This window comes from Chionomys nivalis, chromosome 5 (assembly GCF_950005125.1).
Source record: "Chionomys nivalis chromosome 5, mChiNiv1.1, whole genome shotgun sequence".
Lineage (NCBI taxonomy): Eukaryota > Metazoa > Chordata > Mammalia > Rodentia > Cricetidae > Chionomys > Chionomys nivalis.
The window spans coordinates 27,007,966-27,022,190 of NC_080090.1; the positions used below are offsets into that span (position 1 = coordinate 27,007,966).

General features: G+C 43.9%; 1 protein-coding gene across 2 annotated transcripts in view; it reads left to right on the forward strand.

Annotated features, from left to right (window-relative positions):
• Positions 1–14,225, forward strand: part of Cacna2d3 (calcium voltage-gated channel auxiliary subunit alpha2delta 3) — an 840,411-nt gene that overhangs the window by 540,612 nt on the left and 285,574 nt on the right. For both annotated transcript variants that reach the window (XM_057770101.1, XM_057770100.1), the window contains exon 12: positions 12,923–13,001. In XM_057770101.1, coding sequence (XP_057626084.1) covers positions 12,923–13,001 — 79 coding nt within the window. The remainder of the gene's footprint in view (positions 1–12,922; positions 13,002–14,225) is intronic.

The following is a 14,225-nucleotide window of genomic DNA, read 5'->3' on the forward strand; positions in this document are numbered from 1 at the left end:
AAGAATTTACAAATTCCATAGTTGTGGTGACCATGTGGGCCTTTTAATTTCAGTGTGTCTCCGGTGCCCCCAAAGCCACCAATTACAGAGCTGGGATTTAGTGAATACTTAATGAAAACGGGAGAGTGGTAAGGCAGAAAATCAAATGGAATTGATCATTTGTACTGAGGTCCCCGGGAAGGAAAATGGGAGACCATAGCAAGACCACCACATCCCCCAGCTGTCTAAGTCAGTGTCTGCCAATAACAAAGAACCCTGGGTAACTAAACAATTCACACTTGCAAGATTAAAGTCTAACTGGTAGTTTAGGACAAAAGACAACATGTACTGACTGAAGATGAGGTGCGAAATTCCTGCTGGGATTTCCCCAAGATGAGATATTGGTCCCCCAAATCCTCAGGAACTCCAAGCTCCTTCCTGCCTTGCCTACCTGGGGTCCCTAATACTGTCATCAGAGTAGTGTCTCTCTACTACAGCATAGCAGGACCATTATTCTGGGGAGCTGTGAACTGGGGGGGGCGGGGGGCTGTCTTTGGAGACGGCCAGGGCCTGTTGCTATATAGATACTTAGCACATTGCCTAGTGATCTGACAGAGAGCTCTCTCTCCCTGCAGTCCTGCCTGCTTTTCTGGGCGTCACAGGTAAAATGGGGCAATGCTGTCTTTAGCAATATCTTCCAAGTTGTTTGACAAGCCTTTCGCTCTCCTCATGACAGTAAGCCCCAGAAGGCAGCAGGTGAGGTGACAGCAGAAACTGCTGTTTTGGACTAATTCTTAGTGACAGAGAGGGATGGTAGGGAAAATAGAAATGACAAGAACCTTGGGAGGAAGCCACTATGCTAGCTTAGAATTCCCAACCACTGCTCCTCTTAATGAGGCCAAGAATGATTCAGGAAGAATCTCAGGTTCCTAAATCCTCAACCAATAATCCATGGCTATGCTGATAATCAGCATGGCACATGGAGGGGCCACCATCCCAAATGTATGCTGCTACTGTGGGCTCTGTCCCAGGTCACAAAGGAAAAATCATGAAAATTTTACTTGGCACTACACTGTGATCTAGGAGGGGAAAGGGAACCCTTTTTTTCTGAAGAAAGCCATTAAAGAGTGGGGTTCTTCTACCTGAGGTCCAGCGAGCTACCCAAGCCTTCTCCTCAAGTTCCACACTCACAGGACTTCCCTGATGCATATCTCCCTCTTAAGCGCCACAGCTTTGGGGCTCTGCCTTCTGTGGGCTCAGTTCATCGCCCTCTGATGTTTCCCTCTGCTCTCCCCACTCAACAGCGCTTGCAGGTGAATTCTGGGGTACTAACCACAAGTTAGGACAATGAGGGTGAGCATTCAACTCCTTGCCCAAGGCCTAGGTCCTGAACATATGTGTATGTCATGCTCAATCAAGAGCATAACCCTGTATTCTGTTAGCCCATGCTCCCAGTTATAATATGCTGCTTGTTTCATTCCCAGCTGCTCAGCCCTGAAATAATCACATAGAAACTATATTATTTACATCACTGATTGGTCCATTAGCTCTAATTTCTTATTGGCTAACCCTTACATATTAATTTAACCCATTTCTAGTAATCTGTGTATCACCACAAGGCTGTGGCTCACAGGGTAAAATTCCCGCGTCTGTGTCCAGCAGCTTCATGGCTTCTCCCTGACTCTGTCTTCTTTCTCCCAGCATTCAATTTAGTTTTCCTCACTTACCTAAGTTCTGCCCTATCAACAGGCCAAAGCAGCTTCTTTAATCACCAATGGTATTCACAGCATACAGAGGGGAATCCCACATCACCCATTCACCTGTTCTCCTTGTTATCTCAAAATAATTTGGTATGCCCACTGTTCCCAAGTGAATAATACCTTCCACTAATGTCCCCTCTCAGGTCAAGTGCTTTAACACCTAAGATCAGTTCTTGTCTCTAATGATAATCTCTGAACCAGACATTTCTTCAAGACACCCTTTGACTTCAAGTCTTTGCAGGACTTCTGCCTAGACTCAGGGACCAACACTCAGAAGAACCAAATATCCAGCCTTGGGAGAAGGTACTGTTTTTACGACGCTTGGATGGGAGACAGCAATAAGTATGAGAGCAGAGCAAAGGGTTTTTTTTTTTTTTTATTTCTGTTTCTTTATATTTTATCACTGATCGTCAATGTTAAAAATAAAAGCCTAAGGGAACTGAGCATAGGAAAGATAAAACTAGCTGTTTAATAACAGATCTGACTTGGAAAACAGTTTTGAAAAGTCAACGGTGAAAGAAAGAGTTCTGCTGCTAATAAATTCAGATGTGTCCCCTACTGAGTTTTTCGCCCAACCTAAATGTATGGGAAGCCAAGAAAACAGGAGCATCTGATGTCTATCTAGTGAATTGTCTGTGGGCACCAAGGTAGACAGAGTTGTCTCTTTCTGCCTTCAGATACAACTCAGACAATTGGGCAAGTCATTGAGAGTACAATAAGTGCCCCAAGTATCCCAAAAGACACAAACAAAGGGAGTGAGGGAGAGTTAGATAAGGTAAAATGAAGATGAAAATATAGACCTGCAGGAATATTCCAAGTAATGGGAGGGGTAAATGGTGAAGGCGTGAAGTCTGGAAGTTCATGTGTTCCCAAGGTCATCATAACAGTGCCTAGGGGTTCTGATACAAAGCATCTCATGCAATGGGAAGGCCTTGGCACATCCTTGCAAGGACATCACAACCCTATGACTTCTCATTAGTAAAACTGTATCTATCTGAATTTGTGGAGCAAGACTCTATTCTGTAAGAGGGTTTTTTTCTGATCTGTTTGGATTAATTTGATGGCTTTGTTCATGTACGTTTGTCTACGTGTTTATGTGTTTACTATGCCATTATTTGTGAAAGAGAGTCCCTACTTTGGTATCAGCATAATCAAGATTCCCAACAAAGGTCGTTTAAAGGATGCAAGTTTCATTTTGGCTCACAGTCTCATAGGGATTTCAGTCTATTGTGGGGGAGGGTGGGCTCAGCAGTGAGAGTGGCTCAGTCTTGATGACTCTTCCCTTGGTCGTAGGCCAGAGGACAGAGAAAGTAGGCCAGAAGCTGAAGTGGGTATAACATTTGCCTGTGTTGGCTAGCGTTTCTGTCATAGGTTAGAGCCATTTTGGAAGAGGGAACCTCAGTTGAGCAAATGTCTATACCAGATTGGACTGTGGGCAATTTCAGGCAAATTTTCTAGATTGACAATTGATGTGGAAGGCCCCATCTCACTGTGGGTGGTCCCATCCCCAAGCAGGTGGCCCTGGGTGCTGTAAGAAAGCAGGTTGAGAAAGCCCTAAGGAGAAAGAAGGTAAGCATCCTCTGTGTTCTGTCTCCAGCTTCCTGCCCTGATAGAGTTCCTGTCATAACTTCCTCAATGATGGGAAGTCTAAGGTGAGATAAACCCTTTCCTCTGCAAGTTACTTTTGATCATGGGTTTTAGCAATATAAACCCTAACTAAGACACCAACCCTAGTAACCTTCTTCCCCTGTCTCATACTTTCTACCTACTAAAGACTTCAGTCTTCAAAATTGTGTCATAAGCTAGGGACTAAACCTTTGGACTACAAGCTTCTGGAAGGATATTTCAGATTTAAACTATGATAGGTACATACCTGGTAGCCAAAATCTATCACCACTTGATATTTGGAAGTTTTGGGGGTGAGGGGAGCAGGGAAGGGCTGGCCTACCCTACAAATACTATGTTGTGGCTATGGGTAGAGGTTTGGGATCCAGTATGTGATTCAGAAGCCTTAGTGGCAACAGACGCTTACTGGCTGATCAACACACATTTGAGACGTGTGTCTAAGAGATACATTGTGCTAGAGTCTCTGGATTCAAAACTGAATGTAATAGAAATCCATTCTATCCCAGCTTTTTAAAATGTCTTCTTACAAAGTTTCCAACATGTGAGGTGCATCAAAAACCCCAGCGTTTACTGCAGTGCTATTCTGTCTCAGCTCCTGGAATCTCATTTTGTCCCTTCCACGTGAAGTCCTCATTTGCAGTAATTTTTCTAGATCTGATGATGGCAGACATCTGGTACTCTTCTTTCAAGGAATGGGCAGGTGAGCCAATGAACTTCTCCCTCACCTTGGGGGGCATCTTAGAATGAGATTCCATATTAATTAGCCAAAGAATACACATTGCTTGGGAGGAATTTGTAGCACAGAATATAAGATGTATAAGCAAGAGTCCTCAACCTGGGATCTAGAGAAAAGTCCTTAGAGAAAGTGACTCTGAGATTTGGGGGACTGGACTTCTGAACCTCATAGATCCTAGCTGGAATTGTGGAAGTGATTTAGAGGAGGTCTGTAGCTTGTGCCTTGGTCTCTGTGGGTTGGTAGATGGTGTGGTTGCTACATTGTGATGAAGAGCCACACAGAGACGTTCAGAGGCAAGAACATGTTGAGTGAGCTGAAGAGAACGATGCAGAACATGGGAGCCTCTCCTGCAATTCTTATTGGGGAAAGAGGCAAGTGGAAGTAAGTTTAGAATTAGATGATGTAGAAATTTCCCTGGGCCCTGGGACGCAGGGCTGTCCCAAGTAGTGTCATAGTCGGGTCCTGGGAGGTTAGGGCAGCTGGGCAATGGAGCAGAGAATGTTATAAACCTGATGAAAGAGGGCTGGAGAGATGACTCTGTGGTTAAGAGCACTAGTGGCTCTTCCAGAGGTCCCGAGTTCAATTCCCAGCAACCACATGGTGGCTCATAACCATTTGTAGTAAGGTCCAGCACCGCCTTCTGGCCTGTAGGCAAACATGCAGTCAGAACACTGTATACATAATAAAAATAAATAAATCTTTGACCCTGTGGTGGAGACTCAGCCTTTAATTCCAGCACTAGGAAGGCAGAGTCAGGTGGATCTCTGAGTTCAAGGCCAGTCTAGTCTACAAGACCTGGTTCCAGGGCAGCCAGGGCAGAAACCCTGTCTCGAAAAAGAAAACAAAACAAAAACAAAATCCCCTGCTGAAAGGACAGGTGTTGCCCTTTGTCAGGATGGGCTGGGTTTTGCTTAGAAATAATACTGTTACTGCAGGTGTCATCTCCTGTCTCCAAAATGAGTGCAACTTGGCAGTTGATGGGCAAAGCTTTCTGGAAATGACTATAACAGGTTTTTAAGTCCCAGCCTTTCCCCTTCACTCAGGGCCTACCAGTAATCCCATGACTCTAGATGCTGAGATGGAATCTCCAGGACAAACTGGCTCTCTAGACTAGCCAATGAGGTCCATCAAGAGATCCTGCTTCAGTAACTAAACAGGAAAGACATCATGGCAGATATCAGTAGTCAACTTCTGGCCTCTGTATGTATACCCACACACATGCGTGCACACATGGATGCCCACACATACATCTGAACATATATACACATGCACACCTGCATTTAAATGAAGGGGTTAAACTCTCCCACGTTTTACAACTGAATTTATGTTTCAGTTCTCTGAGAAGAACACACAGGTGTCTCTCCCAATAAAGAGCCAATTATCTACTGTACCCTTCCATTCAGGGTTAAGGGAGAGAAAAAACACAAAGGGCCTAAGTCAGCCTCACAGCAGCCCCCTTCTGAGTCTCATCCAAGTATGTGCAGATGTGACCAAAGATGATAAAACTAAACCTCAGCCAATTAGAAACATACTAATGTAACTGCTGCTTGCTTAGCCAGTTATGTTCTAGATGACCTAATTGCTCCTAAAACTCCCTTGGGTATGCTTAAAAGGAGCCCACATGTCCCTCTTGAGGTCTTCGCCACCTTGCCTTTCAGTGGGATAGCAGGCCCTAGCATGCTGGAATAAAAACACTCTTGTTTATTGCATACATGGATCGTGATCTTTTGTAGTACTTCTTCAGGACCCTAAAAATATATATAATAATATTTTAAACAAAGAGAATAGAATATTGGAGTTAACACACTTGCTCTGGCCCCTTAATGAGGTCCCTGCAGCTACCATCTAATAAATTGTGTTGCCCTCCTTTGAAGATGCCATAGCTAGATTCCTTTCTCTCCCACTGTACCAGGCTCACTAGTGGGCCTGAGTATACCCTTCACCTTGACAAGATAGGTGGCTAAGGAGCTCAGCTTAAACTGTCTGCCCCCTGCACTAGGAGAAGATTATAAATGACACTTCTTTCTGAATGGAAATATATTCATTACCACACATGAGGCATCAGACATTTGTGTTTAGGAGAAAAGAAATTAGAAAAATATTATGCAGACCCTTGGAGCATCCCTAAAGTGACAGTCCATTTTTCATAATGATCTATGATATTCATTTGTTGAGAGTTTATTACTTTTGTAATCTAATTCAGTTTATTCCATTTTATTGCCATTCAGGACAACATTACCTTAGTTGTCTCTCTCGTCCTCTAGATGATCATGTTGGCTTCAAGATTAAAAGGCGTTCTGTTCAATATAACTGTTTCCTGTAGAGTCACTCTTCTCTGGGCCTCTCTCTCCTCTCATAGCATTTTTGTGACGATAACATCGGCAGTGATTTATGAATCCTTTGTGTGTGTGAGTGTGTGTGTGCTATTGAGTTTCATCCCTCATCATCTGCTTAGAGATAAAATGTTTTATTCAGAAATGCTTTGAGGTATCATAAATGATAAAAATGAACAAATAGCAATAGAAGTTATCAAGGAATTTTTTTGCGATAGTACCAATTAAGAACACGCTCAATAACATCAAATTGACTTTAAGATAGAAAGATATCACTGGGTGGTGGCTAACACCTTTAATTCCAGCACTTGGGAGGCAGAGGCAGGTGGATCTCTGTGAGTTCAAGGCCACCCTGGTCTACAAAACATGTTACAGGACAGCCAGAGCTGTAAGGAGAAGCCCTGTCTCAAAAAATCAATACACCAACCAAACAAACAAAAATGAAGAAAGACATCAGTTTTACTAAAATCCGCAGTTACTCATCATTTTGAGCAACTGAAAGAGTTGAGCACAAAACCCTAGTTACAGTTTAAGACCTACCAATGTGGACATGCACAGTACCTGGCCTGGGCTTGTAGCAAATGTTGTTAACACTCTTCTATGTATGTGGGACAGCGACTGTCCCCATCTCCACTGCATCTTGAGGCAAGAGCGGATGGTATGCTCTCACGGAGCAGTGGGGAGTTGGGGGATACACAGCACAAGTGTCTCCACACTGCTGCTTCCATACCCACCCTTCTTGGGAGAGGAGCACGTGTCGTCGGCTTGCTGTGCTCTCGTCATTTGCCAAGGCTCACTGGTGTCTGCCGTTCCCGCCTTTTACACTGACACAGTGTTAAAATGTCATCTCGGGCCACCAGCCACTGCATTGTAAAACCCTTGGAGTTTAGATGGACACAACTTGGCAGTCGATAGACACAGCTTTCTGGAAATGACTCTAGCGTTTCCTTAAATCCCAGGTCCCGTATCCCTTTACTCTGGCCATGTGTTCTTGGTAGATTTCTTCCATGTTAGACCTACGGTGGGAAGTGCAGGAAAAGCGGGGGGGGGGGGCACACACTTAACCTGGGCTTCAGGTGGCCAGCCACCAGCCAAGTTTTCAATACATGTTTCTGGTGGTTCTTGTACTCAGTGTTGTCCAACAACTCTGGCCCAAAGTCATTGTCCTTTTTACCTGGAACCTCTCAGTGGCCTGCTTTTAGGGTCTATTAAAATCTGTATCTCACTAGAACTGTGCTTCTCAGTTGTGAGAGCACACTACAGGAGTGCAGCCAGAGAGATCCAACCCGGCCCCCGTGTCAAGGTTCTAACTGTGTTGTTCTTGTGTGAAATGTGAATAGACTTGTAACCACATTAAGAAACACTTAAATAAGTAGCCAGGTTAAGCACAAGTGTCCATGAACTATGCCCCATTCTACATTCCAAAGGAACATCTCACACTGTGCTAGCCTGTACCAGGCCTCTATTGTGTACCTTGTTAAAACAAACAAACAAACAAAAAGCATTCTCTAATAGTGACCCGTGGGATTAATGGGGCCTAGTGCCACTGCCTCTCCAAGTTCAGCCCTCGGCAGCCCCTCCTGATGAACGACTCCAGTCACACTGGCGTGTTCAGTATCACTTCAAGCATCTTTGTCTTTTCCATCTCACTGTAGCATCCTTTCTCATTGCCCTGTGTCATAGTCCCTCCTCCCTCCCCTCTGTCCAGATCCTTGCCTAGGTGTCACCTTACTGGGACATCTTTCCCAGCCTCCCTTCCTAAACCAGCAACTCCCCTTTTCCTCCACCATCTTCCCTGCTCTGTTTTCTCCATAACCTGTAAGCCAGCAAACGCATGGGCATTATTATGAATTTGATTTTACTCTCAAGACAATGTAGGCTCCACGAAGTTTTTTCTGTGTTCACAGAGTGGTCCCTGATGCGTAGCAGGGACTCGGAAGACTGAAAAGTTGTCCCTTTTATTTGTGCTGTGTGGGGTGGCAGCTTCCTCTCTGGATGTGGAATCCCATTGCAACCACTTCCCTTTCCCTCCTTCAAAAATAAGAATTTTGGATTCATTGATGTAAGGGGAATAGGAGCATCCATGTTTCCCCTCTTCTTTCGCCACCTCCTCCTTCCCTTCCTTTTCTTCTCAGTGCTGTCTTTGAACTTACCATCCTACTATTCCAGCCCCTGGGATTGTAAGAGTGCGGTCCTGGCCATTGAGCTCAGCACCCCTCAGAGCTTCTCATGTGCTTCATCTGTGTCAGTCAAATATAAGCATAACTTTTAGTTTTGAAAATAATGGATTGATATTGTTTGTTTCCCTTTGGATGAAATGGAGTGACTTTGAAAGGCTACATTCAAACACTTTATTAAGCTAAATTGTTGTAGACAACAATTTAAGCGAGAGATCAAATTAACTAGTGCAGTGGCTCAGTCACTTGTGTGCCCTGTGTTTGACCTGTGACAACGAGAGGAGCCTTGTGTGCCTGTGGCTGAGGCCTGGCTCCTAGGAGTGGCACAGTAGATCCTGATGGGCTGGCCTGGCCTGTACCATGGCTCCTGTTCGTGACCATCTATGCTGTTCACTTGGCTCTCAACATTAAGCCGGACCCAACTCTGCTAAATTCCTTCCTACATCGAGAAAACAGTGGAGCTCACAGCAAATCAGTGAAAGTTGGTTTGGGGGCACTTCGTAAGAAAGGTAGAAATCAAACACATCAGACTACATAATCTGTTAGGGAGGCAATGAAGAGTGTTTGGCTGTGCCACTGAGAGGTTTGACACTAGTTAAAAAAACAGCAGAGGAAAGCAGCCCGCATTTTGACACGTTAACATTTCCTATTTGGCTTTCATTCCAATTTTATTCTTATTGCCCTCACCCAGAACTTTCAGTTTCGGTACTTTTTTTCTCTTTGAAAATGCACTTTAATTATTAAAGCAATAGTTACTTATTTTTAACTCATTCACTCATTCTAATGATACACAATTTATGAGGTAAAAATTTGAGCCTCTCTTAGAAAAACAAAATCTCAATGCCTGATTATTAGCCAATCAGTTCTTGGGAAACACTTAAGGGTTTAATTTTTGACCATCATGTAGCGAAGGTGAGCATGCCCGTACTCTGTACTATGTGTTTGCGAAGCACGCGCCCGCCAGTGTTCTCCCACTTCCTGTCAACTGCATTGACTCTTCGTCTCCATGGGCATTTTGCCTACAATCTTGACTGTAAGATAAATGCTTAGAGGTATAATTACTTGGCCAAAAGAATTACAAATACAAAATGTTCTTGATGTTGTTAAATTGCTCTCCAAAATCCTTTACACTTTGAAGTAAAATGTCTTTTCCTTTTGTGTTCAGTTGAAAGGCAGTATTGTGAGCAAATGCAGGGCAGAGACCCAATATCATCTGATTATGTTTATTTTCTAGGCAGAGACATAGCAAGTCTTGTCCATGCTGCTTCTATTCAGATAAGGAGTCGGCCCACTGGGAGCCAAACATTGTACATAAATGGAAATACTGAACGTGATTCTGATTTTCTTTCATAAGCAATACAATAAAACAGAGAACAACAAAACAAACAGAAAGCCTGTAACCTCTCAGCAGAGCACCTGATCCATGATGGCACTGACGGCGGAGGTGGGAGTCACGGTGCTGGCTCTCAGTACTGACTACTTGTTAGCACAGTTCTTGAGCAATCGTGTCTGAGGTGAAGCTTGGCACAATCCTACTGGCTTCCCAAGTAGGTTGCCACATTTGAGATCAGGAACCATACAAGTTTGCCAGCAACTTCGAGCCTTTCCCGGGGTTTGAACCATACCTCCGAGAGCAAAGAGTTTCTGCTTAGCCTCTTCATCCGGACAGCACAAAGGCTGGCACCTTTGCGGCTTTCCCCGGAAGTCCTTGATTGCAAAGATGAAACACATGACTTCACAACCTAAGAGCCGTTTCTTATTCTTCATTGCCAGCCTAAGAAATTGTTAAGATGTGAGTTGTTTTTTTTTTTTTTTTTTTTTTTTTTTTTTGCCAGTCTAGTCTTTACCCTTTAAAGAACTTCAACTTAAAATCAAAGCAAAGGATTTAGAAAGATCATGAGCCCTGTCTCAGGGAACTGGACTCTGACCTTGGACCTGCGGGTGATTTCTCTCATGAACTCTCAGCTGCTTGGGAATTCTGTCCTGACAGACCAGGCAACTCAGGGCAGTGAGGGGAAACACCCACACTGAGACCAGACCTTGACAAAACTAAGGTAGTCGTTGTACTTAATTGGGCTTTAGTTTCCCCTAAATGAGAGAGATTCAGCTAAGTATACACAGTGACCAATAAGGAAAAGTGAACAGTGGGGGCAGATTGTTGACAGGGGGCGGTGCTTACTATTATTTTATGTTATAAAGTTAGGTTTTTGCTTTTAATTTTTTTTCTAGGAGATTAAAATCTTCTAGTGTTTCCCCTTCCTTCCTTCCTTCCTTCCTTTCTTCCTTCCTTCCTTCCTTCCTTCCTTCCTTCCTTCCTTCCTTCCTTCCTTCCTTCCTTCCTTCCTTCCTCTCTCTCTTTCTTTTTGTTTGTCTACCTCCCTTCCTTCTTTTCTCCCTTCCTTCCCTCCTTCCTTCCTTCTTTTCTTTCTTTCTACCTGTCCCCATCTGTCCATCTTTCTTTTGGAGAGCTTATCTCCACTTCCAGATTTTCTGAGCAGGGTGATGTGGAAATGAGATGCAGGGGGAGGTGGCATCATCAAGGTCTGGCTGTAGGAGGAGTTCCTGAGGGGACTTCCACATCATCTGGTGGTAACTCATCCCCCACCCCCCCAAGACCTTGTGCACGAGCTGCGGAGAGTGTAAAGGGTCTTTCCGACACACGGGGACAAACTGGGGCTTTGTTGACATAATATGCATTTAAGGTCTTCTTTCAGTTAGAATCAGAACATGAGCAAAAGCTAGCCTCTGTGTTATATGCCCTGATTGGAAGAGGTTCAGAATGACCCTGGAACCCCCGTCCTCCTAGCTGTGAGCCTTTGTAAGTTCCCATTCATTCAGGCACTGGATAATAATGTTCCAAGTTCTGCTTTCCATGGTGGCACAGTTCGGTGGCATAGTCCCTGCTCTCTCCCCATGAAAGTGGACTCTAATGGAAGAGGCGTGTCTTCTAGACCAGACTACAGGAGTTACTAGTTAACCATAACTCTAGGCAAGGCTGGGGAGGAGCAGTAGTCCTGTGACCCACCAGGCTGCCTGGGCTGAGGGGACCATGGTTTGTAAAGCTTTTGATGTTGTGTGTCAGATTTCCTTCATATAATGCCACACCGTGATCTTCAGAGGATACACTTGGCCTACCAAGAGAGGTTGTCCTGGATTGTGGAGTGCTGTCCTCCTCCCCTGTCATTCCAGACTGTGTCAAGGGTGCTTCAGCCTCTTCTTCATCTTCCCTCTGTCTGATCATCTAGTACTACTTGGTGGGTGGGGGCACTCCTGCTTTGTTTCAAGGAGCTGTGACTGAGACAGGGCTGGGGAGGAGAGGGGGGGAAAGGGAGAGGGAGTGGGAGAAAGCAATGCAAACTGTGATAGCTTTTTTAAAATGTAAGTTCTCTGCTCTTTGGGAGCAAAGATCTTAGGATAACTGTTGTAATACGAGCGGCAGGGCTGTGTCCCCAGCACCCAGCCGCCCACATGGCGAGCTTATGCACCAAAATAATTACGCGGAAACTGTATTCTTTTAATCACTGCCTGGCCCATTAGTTCCAGCCTCTTATTGGCTAGCTCTTACATATTGATCTAACCCATTTCTAATATTCTGTGTAGTACCACAAGCTGGCTTACTAGGAAAGATCTTAACCTGCTTCTGTCTGGAGTGGGAGAATCATGGCGACTCCTGACTCAGCTTCTTTCTCCCAGCATTCTGTCTGTTTACTCCACCCACCTAAGGGCTGGCCTATAAATGGGCCAAGGCAGTTTCTTTATTAAATGAAAGCAACTCCTCCATCAGATAACTAGAGAGGGACTCTGTAGGTCTCCTGGCCACAGGCAGTGCCTCTTGTCTCAGTTAATGGCCTAAGTTCTACCAGCTCCCGTGGAGAGTTACATAGCTCTCCCAGCCTGTGCTTTCTGCTGGGGAGAAATATTGAGGCTCTCATGGTGGTGTTTTTATTCTCTGGAACAGCACCGTCTGGGTTTTCTGCGGGAATGAGGAAAACAGTTGTGGATTTGGTCTAGACCTGGGTGATCCTCTTCCACTCATGGAACCCAGCCAGCTCTCCCACTTCTGGCTTTTTTTCTCTGCCCCTACATTGCCTGCCGAAAAACAACTACCATTTATGCCATATGGCTACAAAGATCAAAGGCCCCCTGAATATATTTCTAGCTGACTGTACTTCAAATGTCTAAAATATGTTTCTACAGATGGGGAGTGTGGAGCAGGAAGGAGGTAGAGCACATGTGTGTTGGGCATGCATGTGGTCTGCACAGGATGGCGCAAGCTCGGTACAGCTCACCATATGTCCATCTTCTCTTTAGGTTCGAATCTTCACATACCTCATTGGACGGGAAGCTGCTTTTGCCGACAATCTCAAGTGGATGGCCTGTGCCAACAAAGGTGAGTCTCCCAACCATGCTGCACTCTGATTGCTGCTCTCCGGGATGCAGAATGCATGGCACACATATGGGGAAAAGACGGAGCCCTAAAGGAAGGTGACTTTAATGCCGTATTCTGTGGGTCTCTGAAGACCATCAATCTAAATAAATTTTCTTAACCTTGAAAACGTATTTAATATGACTTCTTGTTTGATTATTATAGATGACTAATTACTAACCTGCATTTCTTAATTATACATTACATTTTTAAATGAACTTCATAAGCATAATACCCCAAACAAGAGTAGAAACACACATAGAGTATAACAAAATAACTTTAAATTTATATCAATATATCAAAACTATACCAATGTAAAATATTTGAAGTTAATAGTTGTTATTTATCCTATATTCTTTTTTTATTCCTATATTCTTATAGCCCCACTAAGTGATGACAAACACACATTACCCACTGAAAAACCAAAAACCCCACCTGTTGAGAATGTAGGCATTGTGTTCTCTAGATTGTTTCCTGTTGTCTGGGGATAAAGGCATATTTAGGAGCCTGAGAAAATTGAGATAATGGTCAAGTCTTGGGAAAATTAGTTATACCATTTGTTATCCAGTCTCTGTGCAAAGGGAAAGCACAAGATGTGTGAGACTGGACCAACTCAGATATCAGCCTTGAAGCTGTTCTGGATGCATAACTCAGAGGAAGCTGCAACAGAAGCACTCTAAGAGGCAGATCACCTGGGATACCTGTTTTGACTGTTGTCTGGTCCCCTTGCTCTGAAAACACACAAATTTTCAAAGGTAACATACATATCTATATTAACACAATTATGAACTGTGTGTTGTACACAAGTCAGCCAAAGATAATTTTTTGTTTTATGATTGAGCATGTAAAATATACATTACCTATCCTGTAGTTTTATTTAATTTGTTTTTTTTTATATCTGTAGCCAGGATTTTTCAGGGGTCCTCCCCCAGTTAAACTGATTACTGTTAACCTTGAATGAATCCTGTGGAAACCAAAACATAACCTCTTCCCCAAAGCAATACATTTTCTGACTTTCATTTTATAACTGAGGCATCCCTAAAGTATCTAGGTGGCTTTAATTCTGTCATCCCGCTTACAATCCAAGTCTCTAAGCAGCTGTTGTTCACTTATCAGCATTCAAAAAATTTAAAATTAACATGGGTGTTACAGATTTTAAATGATGCCCATCACCTCAAACACTTTCCT